The sequence below is a fragment of the Fukomys damarensis genome, unplaced genomic scaffold, assembly GCF_012274545.1.
Source record: "Fukomys damarensis isolate Sample0158 unplaced genomic scaffold, DMR_v1.0_HiC HiC_scaffold_12, whole genome shotgun sequence".
Taxonomy (NCBI): domain Eukaryota; kingdom Metazoa; phylum Chordata; class Mammalia; order Rodentia; family Bathyergidae; genus Fukomys; species Fukomys damarensis.
In genome coordinates this window covers 55,367,204-55,386,928 of record NW_022900924.1, presented here as the reverse complement: position 1 = coordinate 55,386,928, position 19,725 = coordinate 55,367,204, and the positions used below count along the sequence as shown (strand labels likewise).

At 50.1% G+C, this 19,725-nt stretch overlaps 1 protein-coding gene and 1 long non-coding RNA gene across 2 annotated transcripts; one reads left to right on the top strand and one right to left on the bottom strand.

The window, feature by feature from the left end:
* Positions 1-256: 256 nt before the first annotated feature.
* Positions 257-9,314, bottom strand: LOC104862387. The gene is made up of 4 exons (XR_780289.2): positions 8,581-9,314; positions 7,932-7,970; positions 1,258-1,324; positions 257-798 (listed from the first exon to the last, which is right to left on the bottom strand). It is a non-coding gene; the product is annotated as an uncharacterized LOC104862387 (long non-coding RNA).
* A 3,252-nt stretch (positions 9,315-12,566) lies between these two features.
* Positions 12,567-14,873, top strand: Ccrl2 (C-C motif chemokine receptor like 2). Its single transcript, XM_010624373.3, has 2 exons — positions 12,567-13,074; positions 13,458-14,873. Exon 2 carries the CDS (start codon positions 13,470-13,472, stop codon positions 14,502-14,504), a length of 1,035 nt encoding a protein of 344 aa, XP_010622675.1. The 5' UTR covers positions 12,567-13,074; positions 13,458-13,469; the 3' UTR covers positions 14,505-14,873.
* Positions 14,874-19,725: the final 4,852 nt, after the last annotated feature.

Genomic DNA, 19,725 nt, shown 5'->3' with positions numbered 1-19,725 from the left:
ACCCTGCCTGGTAGGACAGCTGCGGTGAGAGGACGCCGCCGGCAGGGACGGGGAAGAGGGCGTGAACTTAAACGAGTGGGGTGGGGCCGTGGCTCCGCCGAGAAGCGCGTAAATTACTACAGCCCTTTCAGAAAACAGTATGGCGCTTCCTCAAAAGACTAAAACTAGAATTACCCTATAATGCAGAAACCTCACTTCAAATCAAGAGATGTCTCATCCTGTGTTCATTTTCTCGTTATTTATTGTAGTCCAGCTATTTAAGCAGTCTGGGTGCCCATCGATAGAAGAAAACGTGGCATGCCTCCACGATGGAATAGCGTACTGTCTGGAAAAAAGAAGGAAGTGCTGACGTTATGCTCGGTCATGAGCATTTACAAAAAAAGTCAAGCAGAGAGGCCAATACTATGTGATCTCATTTAGATGAAATCTTTAAAAATCCATTTCAGAGTAGAAAGGTGATTACCAGAGGCTGGACAAGGGGAAGAATGGGAGAAAGAGTAGTGTAGACAAAAGGTTAAGACTCAGATGGAAGGGGTCAGTGTTACTGATCTGCTGACCTGTGTGGCGACCACAGTTAAAAACTGATGTCTAGTTCAGCAGCACTACAACAACAGACTTCTAAAATGCTCACACAAAAAGGAACCAGTGAAACGATGGGTAATAATATTCTAATAACAGTCGACAATTATTGTTTGTCAACTGAAAATAAATAAAGCAAAGAACAGAGGGGTTCTGCAATCCACGTTGGGAAACCTGCAGGCCTGTCTTCGTCAGGGAGGGCAGTGATGCGGAGGGGTCCTGCAGAAAAGAAACTCGCTTTATTTTTATGGCCCGGTTATTTTAAAACCTTCCTCCAGGAAGCCCACCTGCCTCTACACGTGTTTTAGCCCACTGCAGAGGGAAACACGCACTGGGGGTCGCTAACGCCTTCTCTTCCCCAAGGATGCCCGAAATCCAAACTTCCGGGATTGATTATCAGTGATTTGTATTTCAGAAGCATTCCCTCCCCCTCAGGGGTCCTGGCTGCTGGGAGGCTGAGGCAGGAAGGTGGGATTTCAGGCATGAGCCAGGGAGCAGGGGAAGCCTGGGGCTTGGTGGGACATTCTCAGGTTCCCAAGCTGGCGACCCGTGAGGGTTCGCTCCTTTGGTCCAATTCTCAACAAGGAACAACTAATCCAGCACAAACTTGTTTTCTAAAAGTTGTTTTGCACATTTTCATTTAGAAACACTGTTGTTTTTCAAGTTATAATAACTTACTTGGGGATGTCAGAGTCATGGAGTTTTCTCTTCCATACTTCTCAAATGTCCTGGAAAGTCACATTTGCTAATAAAAATTGACAGATTAGAAGACAGACAGACAGACAGATGACAGAGATAACCTGAAAGAACTGATATTTGAAGAAGCTGTTGGAAGGAAGGACCGTGTCTTACTTTTGTTATTTTAAACTTTTTTCAGTTTTGATTTTTTGTTTTGTTTTGTTTTTTGAGACAGGGTCTCACTATGTAGTTCAGACGGACCTGGAACTCACTGTGTAGCCCAGGCTGGTCTCGAACTCACAGAGATCCACCTGCCTCAGCCTCCCGAGTGCTGGGATGACAGGCGTGCACCACCCCCGGCTCAGTTTTGATCTTCTATCAGCACGCGTTGGCCATACGTGACAGCCGCGCTCCTGTGGGGCTGGTCCCTGTGCGCCGTGCATCTCGTTTCTTCTTTCCTCCCATCCCCTCCCCTCCCCTCCATCTCTCAGCCCCTTCCCTTCTTTCGCCCCATTTCTTACGATCCATCTTTTATTTTGCTCTTTAATCATGTATGCCTTGAGTTTCTCCTATAAGAGAAACCGTGTGATGTTTAAGCTTGTGTGTCTGCTCTATCTCACTTACCATTATGGTCCCGGGTGCACCCATTTTCCTATAAATGACTGAGTTTGTCCTTCTTTGTGGCAGAGTAGTACTCCGTGTCTTTACGGTTAGGTCTCTGAAAAGTGGCACCCACCACCCTAGCACTGTCCCATCCTGATGCCGAATTAAATTTACTCTCTATGGAATCAGCCTTCAGTCAAGAGACAGAGTCCACGCTGGTCTCTTCATGGTTGGCGTCAACTGTTTTAAAATTCACTCACAAAAGGGGATGAAGTACTAAGGACAGGAAGGACAGCTCCAGAGAACACAGGAGGGGCAGGAGTGGGGAGCAGCCCGGACCTCTCAGCGGAGCCCCGGGGAAGGAGTCACCCCGAAGCTGCCTTCCTCATGAGGTTGCCCAGACCTGGAGGAAGAGAAGGGCTGGCCCCAGGCCCTGTGCGGTCATGACGTATGCTGAGGGGCCGCAGCTTGGGACTGGTATGCGGGAACCGCCGAGGGGGCCGGGGAGAGGCCCAGCTCTATCAGGAAGCCATTCTCAGACGCCAGTTGACTCTGCTAAGAGGCTGCCCACCAGGGCGACCTCAAAATCGACAGGAAGCTTGGTGGTGCTGCCTCTGTTGGCCTCCTGTGGCTATAACTAAAAGCCCGGGGCTGGGAATTTCATAAAGAAAAGTTTGTGAGCTCTTCATTTTGAGGGTTCAAGGGCATAGTCCGCACAGCCCTGTCGTCTGGAGGGAGAAGGTGAGAGGGAGACGTCACACTGTGAGACACAAAGCCAGAAACCTCTCTGTCCGGGGAACTAACTGGGGTCCCCGAGAGCCATATCCGCTGCCATGAGTGGGGCCCACACAGGTTCCCACACGGCACCACGTCAGGGTTCCAGCTCCGCTCGATGCCACTGTGGAGGCCTGAGTAATTCCATATTGTAATAAAAGGCTCCATTTCATACTGGGCCTGACCTAAAATGAACCCAATCGTCCTGTGACTGCTGAGCAAAGCAAACTAGTTCCTGAGAAAACAACAGAATGCATAAAACCATTAGATAAGACCACCAGGCATCCTTGAAACTCGGCCACCCTGTACCAAACTTGAACCTTGGCCACCCCCATAGCTCACCACACCAACAACAGCCAAAAGGATTTAAATGTAATAACTAACCAATCATAATAGAGGTAAAGCTTGTTACTAAGACTAATGCATCCCAAACCCTATAAAAGCAGCTGAAAATTGCTCTTTGAGGTCTCCGATCTCTGACTGGCAGACCCACTGCATGCTGTGCTAATAAAGTGCTCTTGTGTGTTGCATACGTGAGCGGTGATTTTCTTGGGGACGCGCCGCTCGGGCACAACATTTGGGGGCTTGTCCGGGATCGACGCTGCCCCTCGAAGACCCCTACTGGGTTGAGCACTTAAACTTTAGAAACCGATCAGTGAGTACTTATTCACTTGTTCTCTCTTTTTTTTTTTTTTTTTTGCTTCTGTGTCCTTCTCTTCCTGTTAATGTCTGACAATTGTTTATCGGGTAACTGTGATCCGGATCATTTTGGAGGCTGGGAGGTCCAGGCAGATGTGCTGGTGGACTCCCCACCGCAGGCACAGGGAGACTTCCTTGCCCCTCTGGCAGGAACTCTGTCTCTCTGTTTACGAGGAGGGAGATTAATTTGTTTCCTCCTCAGGACCCTGAAGTACTTTCGGGGCCCTCTGATTTCAGGGAGGGGGATCTTCCAGTTCCCTCCTTAGGACCCTGAAGTTACTTCGGGGCCCTCTGGTCAAGACAGAGTGCTTCTGCTTTCAGAAGAGGAAATTAAGGGGATTCCCCGACAGAGTCCCTGGTTCTTCTTTCGCTTTGTTTGTCTTACATTCTGTTTGGCTCTTTTGTTCCCTTGTTTGTCTGTTTGCTTATATTGAATTTTCTGATAAAATGGAAGGGAGCTCATCTACCCCCTCACCTTGTTTTTTTAGACCATTTCCAGGAGGTCCGTCGGACTGCAGCTGACCTTGGACTCCACATAACTAAGAAAGAGATTGCAAAACAACCCAGCCTAGGAGTTGCTCAAACTTCTGCTCTGTGACAGTCAGATGCTAATGAAAACTATTTAGTTTTGGTAACACTTCTTGTACATTGCAAATTCTTAAACTGTGATTATAGGGTTAACTTGCTCTTTTCTAAAAACTCAAGGTTAATACTGTTCTATTGGCAGCCAGTCAAATTTTAAGATGTAACCATCTGAGAACAGAAAAAAGACACTTTAAGTTGAAGTTTGTTATAAAAGGTTTACATTTACAGTCAAGAAGAACTTTCATTCCTTTAACCCTAATTCTACAAGAGATCTCTGTTAATTTTGACCTGCAAAAATTTTGACTAGTCGTAACTAAAAGATTTTATAATTCAATTGGCCAAAACCATTTGAGTGCACTCTAGTTTAAATTGTCTTATATATTTGTCTGTCTAAATATACAAAAGTGTTTGTCAAATTATGTTTTTGATCAAAATGACGTCAAATACAAGTAGATTGTTGATTTCTACAAGCTGGCATTATAGGTTAAATAAAAAATTTTTTAAAGATAATTAAATATAAAACTTTAAGTTTGGGTACACTCCTGTTGGTGAATAAAAAAAGCAGCTGCTCAGAAAATTTATTCTGATCTTTATTCACTAATGGGAGCCCCCCAAATAAATTTCATAGCCTTATAAAAAGATGTGCTTTGTTAAATGTGTTGTCAAAGGTTATCATCAAAGGGCTGAGTTCTAAATATATTATTATAGCATGTTTATCTTCAAAATATTGCTACTTTTCTGGTATACAAAACTGTATTCACGTTTTTGACCATGCACCTTTTCCAGCATATTGTTTATGACAGTGACATTTGATCTAGGTATTCTCCCTTCTCTTCTGCTCCACCTACTTGTGGTTACAGGTACATCTATAGTTCCACCATTACCCCTGAACAGCTTAAAGCTGAGTTTTCATTTAGGAGACCAGATTGGGACCCCAATACTGAGGTAGGTAAGGCAAGGCTCTAATCTTACTGCCAGGCTCTATTGGGGGGGTCTCCAGGCTGCAGCGAGGCAGCCTACAAATTGATCCAAGGTAAGTCAGGTTAGACAGGGACCTGAAAAATCTCTGAATGCCTTTGTTAAAAGACTTCTGGAGGCATATAAGACATATACACCTCTAAACCCAGAAGAAGAAAAAAAACGGTCAGCAGTTTGCATGGCTTTCATCAGTCAGTCAGCTCCTGATATCTGGGGGAAAAAAAACTGCAGAAAATTAAAGGCTTTAAAGTTAAGAGGCTGAGCGAATTAATAGCAATAGCTGAAAAATTGTATAATAACAGGGACCCTCTGGAAGAGAGGCAGGCTAGAGGAATTACAAAAGTGTTGCTGGCCTCTTCAGATAGCCTTTAAAGGGACTGAGCATAAAGATTACAACTCAGGGAAAGAAAAATTGGGAACAAGACCCCGTGACAGATTGCTGAGAGATCAATGCACCTATTGCAAAAGATAAGACATTGGAAGCGTGAGTGCCCTCCACTGCTCAAAGAAAGGGGTACCAAGGAAACTAAGACAAAAGTTTTAGAGTTAACTGATTTAAATGACTAGAAAAAACAGGGTTCGGAGCCCCTCCCCAAAACCTGTGCACTTCCATGTAAATACGGGAGCCCAATATTCCATTAAAAAAGAGTCCTATGGGACCTATGTCCACAGAGTCTACATGGGCTCAAGGGGCCACCAGAACAAATAGACATGGACTACCAAGAGAACGGTGGACCTAGGAAAAAGAAACCAAGTGACCCACTCAGTCATGGTTATCCCCAGTCGCCCTTATCCCCTTATGGGAAGAGATTTATTAACTAAGGTGGGAGCTCACATTTATTTCAAAAAGGATGAAATAACTGTCTCTGATAAAAATAATGAGCCAATTCATGTTCTAACCCTAAATCTAACTGATGAATATGAGCTTGTACAAGAACTCCCATTGCCTAATGATCAAGAGCTACAAGCATCACTCTTTAAAAAATGGATAAAAGAAATTCCAGGAGTATGGGCAGAAATTGGGGGACCTGGACTTGCATGACACCATGCTCCGATAATCGTTCAGCTCAAGGCCCGTACCGCCCTGGTCCATGTTAAACGATATCTGATACCAGCAGATGGCGAAAAGGAAGTTATGCCCCACATCCGGAAACTAAAAGAGATGGGGATCTTAACCCATGCCAGTCCGCCCGGAACACGCCACTGCTCCCCATTGGGAAGCCAAACTCGGAGGACTACAGGCCAGTGCAAGACCTTCGAGAGGTAAATAAATGGGTGGAAGATATTCACCCCACTGTGCCTAACCCCTATACTCTTCTTAGCTCCTTACCCAAAACAGACAGATTTACATGGTGCTTGACTTAAAAGATGCTTTCTTCTGCCTCCCACTGGCAAAACAAAGCCAGCCCTTCTTCACCTTCGAGTGGACAGACCCGGGGAATGGATTCAGTGGACAATTAACTTGGACTCGACTCCCACAGGGATTCAAAGCCTTTCCCACCATCTTTGACGAGACGCTCCACGACGACCTGGGTGAGTACAGGACAATGTTCCCGGAAGTGACACTTCTACAGTATGTTGGGGATTTGTTATTGGCTACACAGACTATGGGAGAATGCACAAGGGCTACGGAGGCCTTTTACAGACCCTTGACAGGTTGGGTTATCGGGTTTGAAAGAAAGAAAGCCCACCTGTGCCAATCGGAAGTAACCTACTTAGGTTACATACTCAAGAGGGGACAATGCCACTTGTCCACAGCTCAGAAAGAAACCATCCTTCGGATTCCGCAACCAACAAATCACCGCGAGGTAAGAGTTCCTTGGGTCAGCAGAGTTTTGCAGACTTTGGACTCCTGGGTTCACTGAATTGGCAAAACCTCTATATGAGGCAACCAGGGGACAATCCCCGCTTCAATGGACAGTAGAAATGGGAAAGGCCTTTAAGGCTATAAAGTCTACTCTACTTAAGGCACCTGCCCTGGCTTTACCAGATGTCTCTAAACCCTTTCAACTATATATAGATGAACACAAAGGAATTGCAAAAGGAGTATTGACCCAGGCACTAGGCCCCTGGGAAAGGCCAGTGGCCTATTTGTCCAAAAAATCTTGATGCAGTGGCAGCCGGATGACCACCATGTTTGCACATTGTTGCCGCCGCAGCACTCCTGACCAAGGGTGCTGACAGACTGACCATGGGCCAGAATTTGACAATCACCACCCCACATGCTGTGGAGAGGATAATGGCGAGCCCTCCAGAAAGATGGATTTCAAATGCTAGATTAGTTCAATACCAGGCCTTACTTTTAAACCCTCAGCGAGTCCAATTTCAGACAGCAACAACTCTCAACCCGGCAACACTGCTACCAGATCCAGATTTAGAAGGTCCTCTACATGATTGTGAGACCATATTGCACAGCCTAAGGACAGAGTCAAATATGCCAGGGCAGCGGTGACTACAGAGACTAAGGTAACTTAGGCAGAAGCCCTACCTATTGGGACATCAGCTCAAAAGCTGAATTAATAGCCCTCACCAAAGCCCTCCAACTTGGAAAAAAAAGCTTTAAACATTTACATGGACAGTCGTTATGCATTCACAACCGTTCATGTTCATGGGGCCATATATCGAGAAAGAGGACTACTAACAGCCAAGAAAAAAAAAATCAAGAATAAACAAGAGATTTTAGACCTACTGGCTGCTATATGGTTACCCTATCATGTGGTTATCATGCACTGTTCCGGACATCAAAGAACTGGAGACTCAATAGCCCAAGGTAACAACAATTTTGCAGACCAAACGGCCAAGGATGCAGCAATAAGGCCTACGATGACATTGTCCCTTCGACCCAGCATAATAGAGCTTATACCGCAAAAAAAAAAAAAAAAAAAAAAAAAAACAAAAATAAAAAAAAAAAAAAAAAAAAAAAAAAAACCTAAATATGGAAAAATAGAGATACAATATGCAGAGTCATCAGGATATGAAAAACAGCAAAATGGCTGGTATGCTAATTCTCAGGGGCTATTTTTTTATCCACTTACTATGCACAAAGTTTGCTCCAACAGATACATTAGTCACATCTGGGAGAAAGAAAAATCAAAGAATTAATAAGAAAGTCCCATTTAAAGATCTTTGGCCTCAGACCGAAACTTAACCAAGTTATAAATGGATGTAAAGCTTGTAAGCTGGTTAATGCCAAACATGGATCTATGCAAACAGGAACAAGGATGAGAGGATCAAAACCTGGCATAAATTAGGAAATAGATTTTATGGAAATTAAGCCAGGTATGGATATAAATACTTATTAGTGTTCATAGATACCTTTTCTGGCTGGATAAAAACATATCCAACAAAACACGAGACAGTAAATATAGTTGTTAAAAAATTACTGGAAGAAATAATACCCAGATATGGACTGCCTTTGCTACTAGGATCTGACAATGGACTGCCTTCATCTCTCAGGTAATGCAAGGGTTAATTCAAATTTTGGAGACTAACTGGAAGTTCATCCCCAAAGTTCGGGACAGATAGAAAGGATGAATTGGACCTTAAAGGAGACCTTGATTAAATTAACCCTGGAGACTGGAGGTGCCTGGGTAACTCTCCTTCCCTATGCCCTTGTTAGGATACAAAATACTCCCTATGTTCTTAATTTAACCCCTTATAAAATTATGTATGCTAGGTCCCCACCTTTACAGGAATAACACCGTGACCAGAGGCCCATCCATTCCAGCCGAGTGATTCAATGCTGCTAAAGAGACATCGAACTGAGAACCTTGAACCCCGTTGGAAAGGGCCTCACACCATGATCCTTGTGACCCCATCGGCTATAAAGGTCGATGGGGTTCCAACATGAATTCATCACAACCATGTCAAGGCAACAGAGACAACGCCCCAAACGGACTAAAAAATCCAGTGACACCCAACCAACCCACTCAAGCTTTGGATAACAAAAAAAAGAGGCCAGACACCAAGGATAGATGCCCCCGATGCAAGGGACCAAAACATTAGAAACTGACTGCCATACATCTAATTTGTTTATTAGTTTTTGTCCCGACAGATCACTACTAGGGTGAGTCCACACCAGCCATTAAATGTGACCTGGACCATCTACAATACGATGACAGACACCATAGCAAATTCCACTTCCAAGCTGGCTTCCCCCACCACCTGGTTCGCGGACTTACTGGTTGACCTTTGCGACCTGGTCACCATGGATTGGGATCCGTCTGACCAACAGCCTTTTCCTGGATATGGATGCAAGACTCCAGGAGCTCGACGTGACACACGTAAGCAGTATTTCTATGTCTGTCCAGAAGCTTCACCAGAAGAAACGTGAATGTGGGGGGCCAGATCAGTTCTTCTGCAAAGCCTGGGGCTGCGAATCTGCAGGACGGATGACACGGCTGGCACCGGTCCAAAGTGACCTCATTACACATAGTACAGAGGCCTCTGGCTGTCGATGACAACAACCTTCGACAACTGCCAAAGTGACTTTACAACAAGTGTCTGGCCTAGGGGCACTTTGTGCTGGGATAATTCCAGCATCATCATGTAAGTCTCTATATAATCAAACTGTACCAACGGATACTGCTTGAGGATATCTTGTCCCCCCAATAACGCTTGGTGGAAATGTTCCTCAGGCCTAACTCCCTGCACTAATACCCGTGTGCTTAACTATACTTCCGATTTTTGTATCCTTGTTCAACTAGTACCCCATATTATATATTATACTGATGCAGAGTTTGCCCTTCGAATGCCAACAAGTAGCTCTCGCTCCAAGTGAAGAGTAATTTACTGATGTTCTGCTGTCCACTCTTTTGGGCCTTGGGGTAGCCGGTGCCATGGAAACAGGCACCTCTGCCTTGATTCTACAAGATAAAAATTATCAAGCTTTGCACATGGCCATAGACACAGATGTTGTTAGTCTTGAAGAGTCTATTTCTCATTTACAAGAGTCCCTGTCCTCCCTAGCTGAAGTTGTGCTTCAAAATAAGAAGGAGACTGGATCTTCTGTTTTTACAACAAGGGGATCTTTGTGCCACTTTACAGGAACAATGCTGTTTTTATGAAATCATTCAGGGGTGATGAGAGACTCTATGGCCCTATTAAAGAAATGACCCCATGACAGACAGTTACAAAATCAACAATCCCAAGGCTGGTATAAAATCTTGTTCAAAAATACCCCCTGGCTGACTACCCTGGTTTCGTCCTTAATAGGACCTTTAGTCATTTTAATTTTGCTACTAACCTTCGGCCCCTACATACTTAACAAACTAGTCACTTTTGTCAAAGAACGGATATCAACGGTCCAACTCATGGTGCTAAAATCACAGTACCAAGGAATTCCCCCAGAGATGGAAGATGTGATATATGAGCCCATGAGGAGCCCATGATGGAGCTCAAAGTTCCATACTCAAGGGGGGAATGTGGAGGCCAGAGTAACGCCATATTGTAATAAAAGGCTCCATTTCATACTGGGCCTGACCTAAAATGAACCCAATCGTCCTGTGACTGCTGAGCAAAGCAAACTAGTTCCTGAGAAAACGACAGAATATATAAAACCATTAGATAAGACCACCTGGCATCCTTGAAACTCAGCCAGCCCGTACCAACCTTGAACCTCGGCCACCCCCACAGCTCACCACACCAACAACAGCCAATAGGATTTAAATGTAATAACTAACCAATCATGATAGATGTAAAGCTTGTTACTAAGACTAATGCATCCCAAACCCTATAAAAGCAGCTTAAAACTGCTCTTCGAGGTGTCCAATCTCCGACTGGCAGACCCACTGCATGCTGTGCTAATAAAGTGCTCTTGTGTGTTGCATAGGTGAGCGGTGATCCTTCTTGGGGACGCGGCGCTCGGGCACAGCAGCCACCAGCCTGGGCCTGGCTTCCCACATGTGCACATGGAGGACAGAGACCACGTCCAAGTCGTGGACCTCAGCATCCACAAACACCGCCCAGTCTCCATACAGAACTGGCAAAGCAGCCCAAAGGGGACGAACAAACCCCATCCTGGAGCCCAAAGGAGAAACCCGCCTCTCGCAGAGACCTTCCCACCCCTGCTGCTCCAGCTGACAAAGGGGATGTGTGTGCGGGGTCCAACCCGAGAGTCCCAGCAAGCCCAAGCCGGCCCCTGGGCCTGTGTGCCCTGCTTCTCTTAACCGAAGGTCAATGCAATATGAAGGCTATTTCTGTGACTTCCATACGCTCACTGCCGAAGTTTCTACCACTGAGTGTCTTCAGTGTCCCTGACAGAAGAACTTGGTGACAAGAACGAACATTAATTATTGAAGGAAACTGTGGCTTCACCAGCTCCTGGTATGGGGCAATGGGTGTCCAAAGAGACATCCCTTTAGGCTGAAAAGCCCCGGACAAGGCCATGATGTGTATGTAGCCCTGGGACCGTGGTCTGACACCTCGGGGACTGTGAGCCTCCCTTCTTCTGAAAGGTATTTTGTCACAGTGACAGGAAGCTGACGGGCCGGACGACCCTGTCTGGGTTTGGGTGCAGGGATAGCAAAGGAACCTTCCCTCTTTCCCCAGCTTTGGAGTCCTAAGCCTTCCCATCCCACCACTGTAGAAGTTTCCAGAATCGCACAGCTTGGATGTAGAGACAGCACACTGGGAATTGAGCCAAAATAACAATACTGAAAGTAGACCGAGCTAATCAGAAAGCTGGGATGACCCTGAGTTAACACAGCAGTGCTTTCCTGGGGGAAACTTTTCAGACTTCCCAAAAGTGACACAGCAGGTGTGGTGCCCGCTGCTGCTCTTCCTCTCCAAGTACCCAGCCAAAGAGCACCACGTGCATGTGGGGCTGGTTCGCGCTGCCAAGTCTGAGGTGGCTTTGCTCTCCTGTTCTGAACTGCACGGCCGTGAGCGGCCCACTCGGCCCCCAGTGTCCTGGCGTGGCCCCTGTCCCCCAGCTGCAGGAGGGAGAGACCCCGAAGGGAACCACTGCCACCCCAGGGTGTCAGAGCTTCCCAGGACCCCAGTGACCACCACTGCCCCTCCCTGGGAGAGGCCCAGCTCACGTCCCCCAGCACCAGCCCACGTGCCCTCTTCCGCCTCCACGGGCTTCGGCGTTCAGCCATGCGTCGTCTGGGTCCTCTCGATTTTCATTTTCTCTTTATGGTTTCCCATGGCCAGCGTCCGTGAGGACAGGGACACTTTGTGTGCACCGCCACCTCGGCGGCAGCTCTGGTCGAGCAGAGGGAGCACATCCCGGATCCAAGAGGTCCACACTCAGCCAAAAGGTAGCGCAGGACACTCCCCAAGGAGATCGGGGACAGCTGTCGAGAGCCCTTGACCTGAGGTCACCCACATTTTTTTCACATCCTTTCAAGTTTCTCTTCTCATCCTCTTCCAAACCACCCACCCCTCCCGCATTCTCCCCAGTCCTAGCCAGGCTCTTTTCTCATGCTCACCAGACCTGCTGTCATCTCCCCAGCCATTTTTGGGTCCAGCTCCCCGAACCCCGCTCCGGCAGCCTCGGTGCTCCACAGCGCCCCCTTGTGTTTCCAGCTGTCAGGGTCAGTTCCTGGCCCTGCGGCCTGGGGCCTCCTTCCCTGGGGACACGGCCCGGGGCGAGGCTTCCCCACATTCTCTCTCAGGACCATGCCTCCGCCAGCCCACCCAGCCCCTCACAAGTGACCACAGAAACCCAGACTCAAGGCCGCCCAGCACGGCTTAGCTCAGGGCGGCTGCACGGCATGTGCAGTCAGGATCCGGGATGGACTTGTGCTGGCCCAGGACATTTTTCTCCCTATAGCTGCCGCTGCTTGGTGCTGCCTGCCCGGCCCGCGCCCCTCCTATCTGCCCCAGCAGGTGGGCGGCACCTCAGTGCCCTTATCGGGAGCAGCGGGTCAGCTGTCTGAGGCGAAGGCGTGGGGAAATCAAAGGCGGGGTGCAGCAGGGGAGGGCAAAACAACTTCCCGCTTTCTCTCAGAGGCCCAGAAGGCTGAGGAGGTCCCTGGCCTTTCAAGTTGCTTTCTTCCAGCTGCCAACGCCATCTGTAGAGGGAGGGCAGAGGCACTGGGGAGCCGCGCGGTGGCTTCCCCCGCCCCGGGGTCAGGAAAGTTCTGTGCAGCAGGAAGCAGCCCCCCAAGTTCCCACAGCCCCTCATGGGTGGCGGAGGGGCGGCTCCCTCCCCCGCCCCGGAACCCTGGAGCGGTGAGTCCTCTGCGTCCCCAGCTCTGTCCCTGTCTGCGGGCATGCTTTCACTTTTGCAAACATTTGTTTGTGTCCTTCAAGAGGAAACCATCTCAGCCTGCCACAGGAAGCTGGCTCGAGGGTGAGCGGATTTTCCCACCGTTGCAGGGGTTAAGCCTGCGCCCATTTCTCCCTTAAAATTAAGCCTCGGTAGCTTATTTTCTTTAACTGTTTGCTTCTGAGGTGACAGGTGCCGTCTCCCAGCTGCTGAGTCACTGCTCCGGGGCCCGGTCTGCGTTTCTGGAGTGTCTGTGTCCCTCTGGGAGGTGTAGGGGACGCTGGCTGAAGGGGGCTGGTGTGGCTGTCTGGGCTGACACAGGAAATGGCCTCTCGTTCCTCCGCAGGGCAGCCAGAGGATGGCTAACTACACAGTGGCCGAGGACGAGTACGACGTCCTCATAGACGGAGACCTGGGCGGTGAGGAGGCGGACGTCTGCGACGAGTCTGGAACCGCGGTCCTGTCGGCCCTGCAGGCTGGCCAGCTCTGTGCGGCCCTGTTCGCGGCCGGCCTCCTGGCCAACAGCTTGCTTCTGTTCATCCTGATCAAATACAAAGGACTCAGGCACGTGGAAAACATCTATTTTCTCAACGTGGCGCTGTCCAATTTGTGCCTCCTGCTCCCGCTGCCGTTCTGGGCCGCAGCGGCCTGGCGAGGGGGAGGCCTCGGCCGCCCCGTGTGTGGAGTTCTCCTCGCGCTCCAGTCCTTGGGGCTGCATGGGGAGGCTCTGTTCACCGTCCTCCTGACTGTGCATGCATCCCAGGTGAGAGGGCTGTCCGCGGGCCTCAGGACAGCGACCTGCGGCATTGCCTTGGCCCTGCTGGCCTGGCTGACGGCCTTTCTGGTGACTCTGCCTGAACTGGTGTTTTATAAACCCCCCGGGGATGAGCAGGTGTCCCTGTGCTCCTTTAGCAGCCCTGGCTTTCTGCCGGCGGAGGAGACTTCCTGGGCGCGAGTTCTGACTCTAAAGATGAACGCTGTGGTACTCTTGTTCCCACTGGTGGTTCTCCTGGGCGTCTGTCTGGGAAGGAGGAGCAGGCAGGAGCAGCGTGAGAGGTTCCAGCTCGTCTGTGCCATGGCCGTCGTCTTCCTCTTGATGTGGGCGCCCTACAATACCGTGCTTTTCCTGTCCGCTTTCAAAGAGTGCTTCTCCCTGCGCGGCTGCAAGAGCGACAGCCAACTGGACTCGGGCCTTCAGGTCGCCAAGCTCATCGCCACTGCGCACTGCTGGGCCAACCTCCCTCTGTGCGCGCTGCTGGACCCGGCTTTTCGGGGACACCTCTGCGGCCTGCTTCCTGGGTGTGGCCACAGCGGGCGCCAGCCCAGTGGCAGGGAATCTTTGGGGGACAGGGGCACACCCCGGGACAGCCAGGACCTGGCCACGAGACTCTGACCCACCTATGGAGGGCGTGACGTATACACGGTGACTTGGTCTCTGGTGGTTCTGTGCAGCCTTTTACACCTTTGCGTGTCAGATGGGAAACAGGGGAGGGTGGCACACGCACGTGCCAGGCTCTTCACACACCTGAACGCCTTCACTCCGCGCCCTGGGTGGGAGTGGCCCCATTGCTTCGAGCAGGAAACTGAGGCTCGGAACGGTGTCTGAGGCTGCACCACTAGAAGGGACCGGCCTGAGACGTGAGCTGGGTACGGCCTCCAGCAGAGCCTGTGCTTTATCCATGCATCCGACCGTCAGGCGCTAACCCACAAAATACACACAATAAATATGGGCTTTGAGCAGACGTGGCCAGTTCTACATTCGAAGCACCCCAATGGGACGAAAGCAGTTTTTCAGGCTCATTTTCTTGCAGTCATTAGAAGTGGCTGGCAAAGGCAGCTGGTTTTGTGCAAGTTCCCCAGGCTGCTCGCCACACCCAGGGCCCCGTCCAGCCAGCCGTGAGCCTCCCGGGGTGCTGGGTGCAGGGACTTCATCACAAAGGCGATGGGCCCGTGGCAAGTCGGCCAACAGCAAACGCAAAATGAGGTTTAGTGACAACTAACGAGAGAATGCTCTGACCTTTAAATATCGCACACCTCCGCCACACTGACCTGTGACTGCAGGACAGCGAGGCCCCCGCTTCTGCTCTGCCTCCGAGCTACGCACCAACCAACCGCAGGGTCGCAGCCACCTCGTCACCCAGGCTCAGTCCCCAGCCCGAGGGCTGCAGGGCGCTCTGTTCATCCTTGGTCCCAAAGCGCCTTCCTGTCTGCATCGCAGCCAGATTCTGGCTGCCTGCTCCCTTGAGACTCTCACCCTGGGCCTTTGAGTGTGCAAAGCCACCTCTGGGGGAACTCACAGCTGCTCCTGCAGACCCAGAGCCGAGGGTGGAAATTAATTTTATTTATTTATTTATTTTTGAGACAGGGTCTCACTATGTAGTTGAGACTGACCTGGAACTCACTATGTAGCCCAGGACTCGAACTCACAGTGATCCTCCTGCCTCAGCCTCCCGAGTGCTGGGATTACAGGTGTGCGCCACCACGCCCGGCTGGAAATTTAAATTGTAGATGTAAAACAAAGAAAATTTTGCTTTCCAAACCTCAGCATTCTGCACATACCACCCTGTCCCTGAAGGGCCCAGGTGCGCCCCCATGAAACCTGTTAGGGCAGCGGCCAAGACCCTCGAGGGCCCAGCTTGAGACCGGCTGCCTGGGCCCCAAGAGAGGGAGACTAGGGGAGGGGGGATGCAGGGAGCAGCTGTGTTACAATTGAAAGGGGGCAGTCGGGGAGCAGCCCGTTCCGAAGGCAAGCAGGGCCATAGATGAACAGAGCGAGGGAGGGAACAGTTCAGAGTGCAGTTCCTTAAAACCCTAAACTCACATCCACTTCACTCCTAAGTACTTACCCGAGGGGGACGAAAACACATGTCCATACACAGACTCCTACACCGTGGTCCACGACAACTGTATCTCGATAGCCCCCAACTGGAAACCATCCAGCTGGGCCTTAGTAGATGACAAACAGTGGTTAACTACATAAGCGAATACTACACATCGGCCAAAAAGGAGCAGGCTCCTGATTCACACAGCCACATGCGTGAAATCTCAAAAGGGTAAATGGAGGCAGCCATATTTAATTTAAAGGGGCACTCCATCATGCACGGTGGCGCACGCCTGTAATCCCAGCACTTGGGAGGCTGAGGCAGGAGGTCCCTCTGAGTTCAAGGTCAGCAAAACCCTGTCTCAAAATAAAATAAAATACTACTTACCTTATGACTATTTAGAAAATAAAGCTAATCCACAGTGACCCAAAAATCAATGTTTGCTGGGAAAGAGTTCCATTACAGGGAGTACAGGGAAAGGAGTCCGTGGTGGTATGTTTGCTCTTTAGGTATGGCGGTTGTTTTGCTGAGCTGGATGTAAGTCAGAAAGGAATTAAATGTATCCCCCAAATCCCTGAGACCTCCAGGCACCCAGGACATCACTGTGTCCCCACGTTTGCTGAGGGGCCCAGGGCCAGGTCTCTGCTCTGTCCCCAGCCGTGTGGTCACCCAGTGCTCAGGATGCCACAAACCCCCTCCCCCACTGCCACCCCGACGGGGAGGGGGACACTGCCAAGGAGACCCCGTGGTGACCGCGTGCCACTAAATGGCAAAGAAAAGCACCATGAAGATCAAGCAAGAGCCGGGGGGAAAATTATCCTAGCAGGTAGGAAAGGAGCCAGAAAAGTGCAGGGGAGATGGCGAAGGGGCAGGGCTGGCAGAGGCAGGTCCAGCTGCCCCTCCATGTCTGGGGGACAGTGGGGGCGAACCTGTGGCACCCGTGCCGCCTCAGGCACTCAGCCCTCTCTGTGGACACAGGAGCCAGGGCACCCCCACCCCATGGCCGAAGCTGAGCACGCGGGTGCGGGGGCAGGGTGGGCAACAAATGAGCAGGCTTTGGGTCGCCGTTTGGGTGCCCGGTCTCGGAAAAGTTCGCCATCAGTGTCCCAGGAGGTGCAGGCCGCAGAGGAAGTGGCTCCTGCTGCGGCGTGGACTCGGGGAGCGGTCTTGTCAGAGTTTTCAGTGGTGTACAGAGTCAAACTCCCAGAACTGGGACAGTGATTTCTGCGGGGCCTTGAGGAGTCAAGAGCAGGACAGGCGGAGGAGACCGTGTCGCTGGGATGCACACAGGGCACACTGGGAACACTAATAACCTGACGCAGCCCTCCTCCCCTGTCACGCCAGGCCGACAGGCAGTTCCCTAAAGATAAGAATAGCAGGCTGACCCCTGTCCCCAGCTACTGCTTAGAAAACGAGCCATCAGTGAAAGGCCTGAGAGAAGATAACCAGAAAAGCTGACAGAGCTTCTATTTTGCCTGCAAATTACTTTCCAGTGCCAAAAAAAAAAAAACAAAAAAAACAAAAAAAAAACAAAAAAAAAAAACATCCTACTGGATCAAGGGAATTCTTGTTAGGAACATTAAAGAGACAGATGGAAATCTCACAAGTCCTCCCCTGTCCTCCTCACACACGGGCCACATTTAAAATGGGAAAACCCCTTCTACAGGATGGAAAGTGATACAATTTCAAGTTGGAAAAAGCCACAGGGTGGCCCAGGTAAATCTGAATTTCAGCTAAGCAGCAAATTGCTTTGGGGTAGCAGTGTGTCCCACAAACAACAGAGCACTTATTGTTTATCTGAAATTCAACTTTAACTGGGTATCCTGTACTTTTCATGCCTATTTCTGGCAACTAGAACCCCAAAGAATTTGCTCATTTGTTTTTAATAAATCTTTTGTGACCACCTGGCTTAGGGCAAAGATTAATGACCCATGATTCCTTTCAGCAGGCAGCTAGGAATGATGCAATGGGACAGGTGCCACCCCAGCTGAGCCTCTCCTCACCCTGCCATCCCACGTGGCCACAGGGCACCGCCCTGAGCGACATCCGCTTCCTTCCGGGCAGCCCCTGCAGAGTTGGCAGAGAGGCCCCTTACCCTCAACCCACAGAGGGTGAGATTCAGGCCCCCGCTGACCTGTGGACCATTTTCCCAAGGGTCCTGAACATGATCCTTTAGGTTCTGGAAGATTCCTTCCCCATTGCTCTTATGTGCCCTGGAGTTTTAGCCCAGGTCCATTTTCACAGCGGCCCAGGAGATCCCTGAACAAACCCTGCAGTTATTTCCAGTTCTGAGGTGCAGAAACAGACACACAACACACTCAGGACACAACCTGGGTTCTCTGAGCCACAGAGGGGACCCGTACCACTGCCACAACGAGGACCCAAGCAGCGCCTTTGTCTGGAGGCGCGGGAGCGGGAACTGCAGCCGTGGGGTCCCCTCCCCTGAGCGCACCTTTGGTCAGCAGCATCCAGCGGACCTTGGAGGAGGGAGGCCCCTCCATGGACCCTGTAGACCGAGTCAAGAAGGGCGGGGTCAGCTGTGGTTTCAGGTAAGGTTTCGCAGCTGGGGCCCTCAGGCCTCCTCTGACACCTGCCATGCAGCTGTGAGGGGAGTTTTGCTCCTTCTCTCTAATCCCGTTAGCAAAGAGCACCGGAAGCTGTTTATTTTCAGCTGGCTCACCCAGCAGGGCACCCGTCCTATGCCTGGGGTGGGGAGCAGGGACCCCTCTGCCAGCCCAGCTGCTCCCAGAGAGGCCGCACATGTTGTGATCTGCCCCAGAGAGGGCTGCCTGCGCCCCCGGCCCTGCTCCTCCCTCCAAACTACTTTGTTCGGTTTTGTTTCCCCCACCAGTGGGCGCGAGCTAACCCCAGTGTTGTTTACTACGCTTTGCAAAATTGCGTGAGCAGCCTCACGGCACCAATGCTCTGGCGATGGCCCATTTCTCAGCGTCCACACTGGTCCCTGCTACGTGGAATCTGGTGTAGAAACCTCTCCCTCCCCAAGCAGCAGGCATTACGATTCCCGTGGGAGCTGGCTTCCTGTCCCCGCTGAGTTTGACATATGCCTAGAATCTGAGGGCAAAAGAGCTTTTCTTGTGTGGGCTCAGTGTGCTGCTGTTTAATGCAAAATGTCAATGGGAAAATGTTAGATACTTTATTATAAGCTTTTCAAAATAGGCTTATCGCATACTAGCATAAATAACAAGTTTCTCTGAAAAAAAGAAAATCAGTGCTTTCCAAAAGAAAAAAGTTTAGCGACAAGAAGAATCGATTTACATTTTTTGCAAATTCCTTTCATGTCTGGCTTCATGAAAGAAGCTGATTCTCCATCTCCCTCTGCGTCCACACAGTTAGAAAAGGAAATGTCTAATCATCGACAGAAAACTCCACCCGGGGACAACAAGAGAAGTAACTTCTTGGCATGGTTATGCAAACAGTTGGGCCTCGCAGAGCCACGAAACCGTGCACCTGGCGAACAGCTCAGGACGTGGACCAGAGTGGCTGGTGTTCTTCAAGTGCTCCCAAGTGGCACCAGTACCCTCCAGACTTTTCAAGCTCAAAATAGAATAAACAATTTTTTTAAGATTTCAGTAGGCTTCACGAAAGGTGCTAGGTAGCTCTGGGTGTGTTGTTCATTGGTAGAACACTTGCCAGGCATGTGCGGGGCCCTGGGTTTATTCCCAGTACCCCAAAAAGAAAAGGGGGGCTGGGGATAGAGATCAGCGGTAGAGCACTTGCCTAGCATACATGAGGTCCTGGGTTCAATCCCAAGCACTGGGAGGAAGGAAAGGA

Excerpts from the sequence above, each read along its gene's own strand:
- Ccrl2 (XM_010624373.3), top strand. The coding sequence starts at position 13,470 with ATGGCTAACTACACAGTGGCCGAGGACGAGTACGACGTCCTCATAGAC.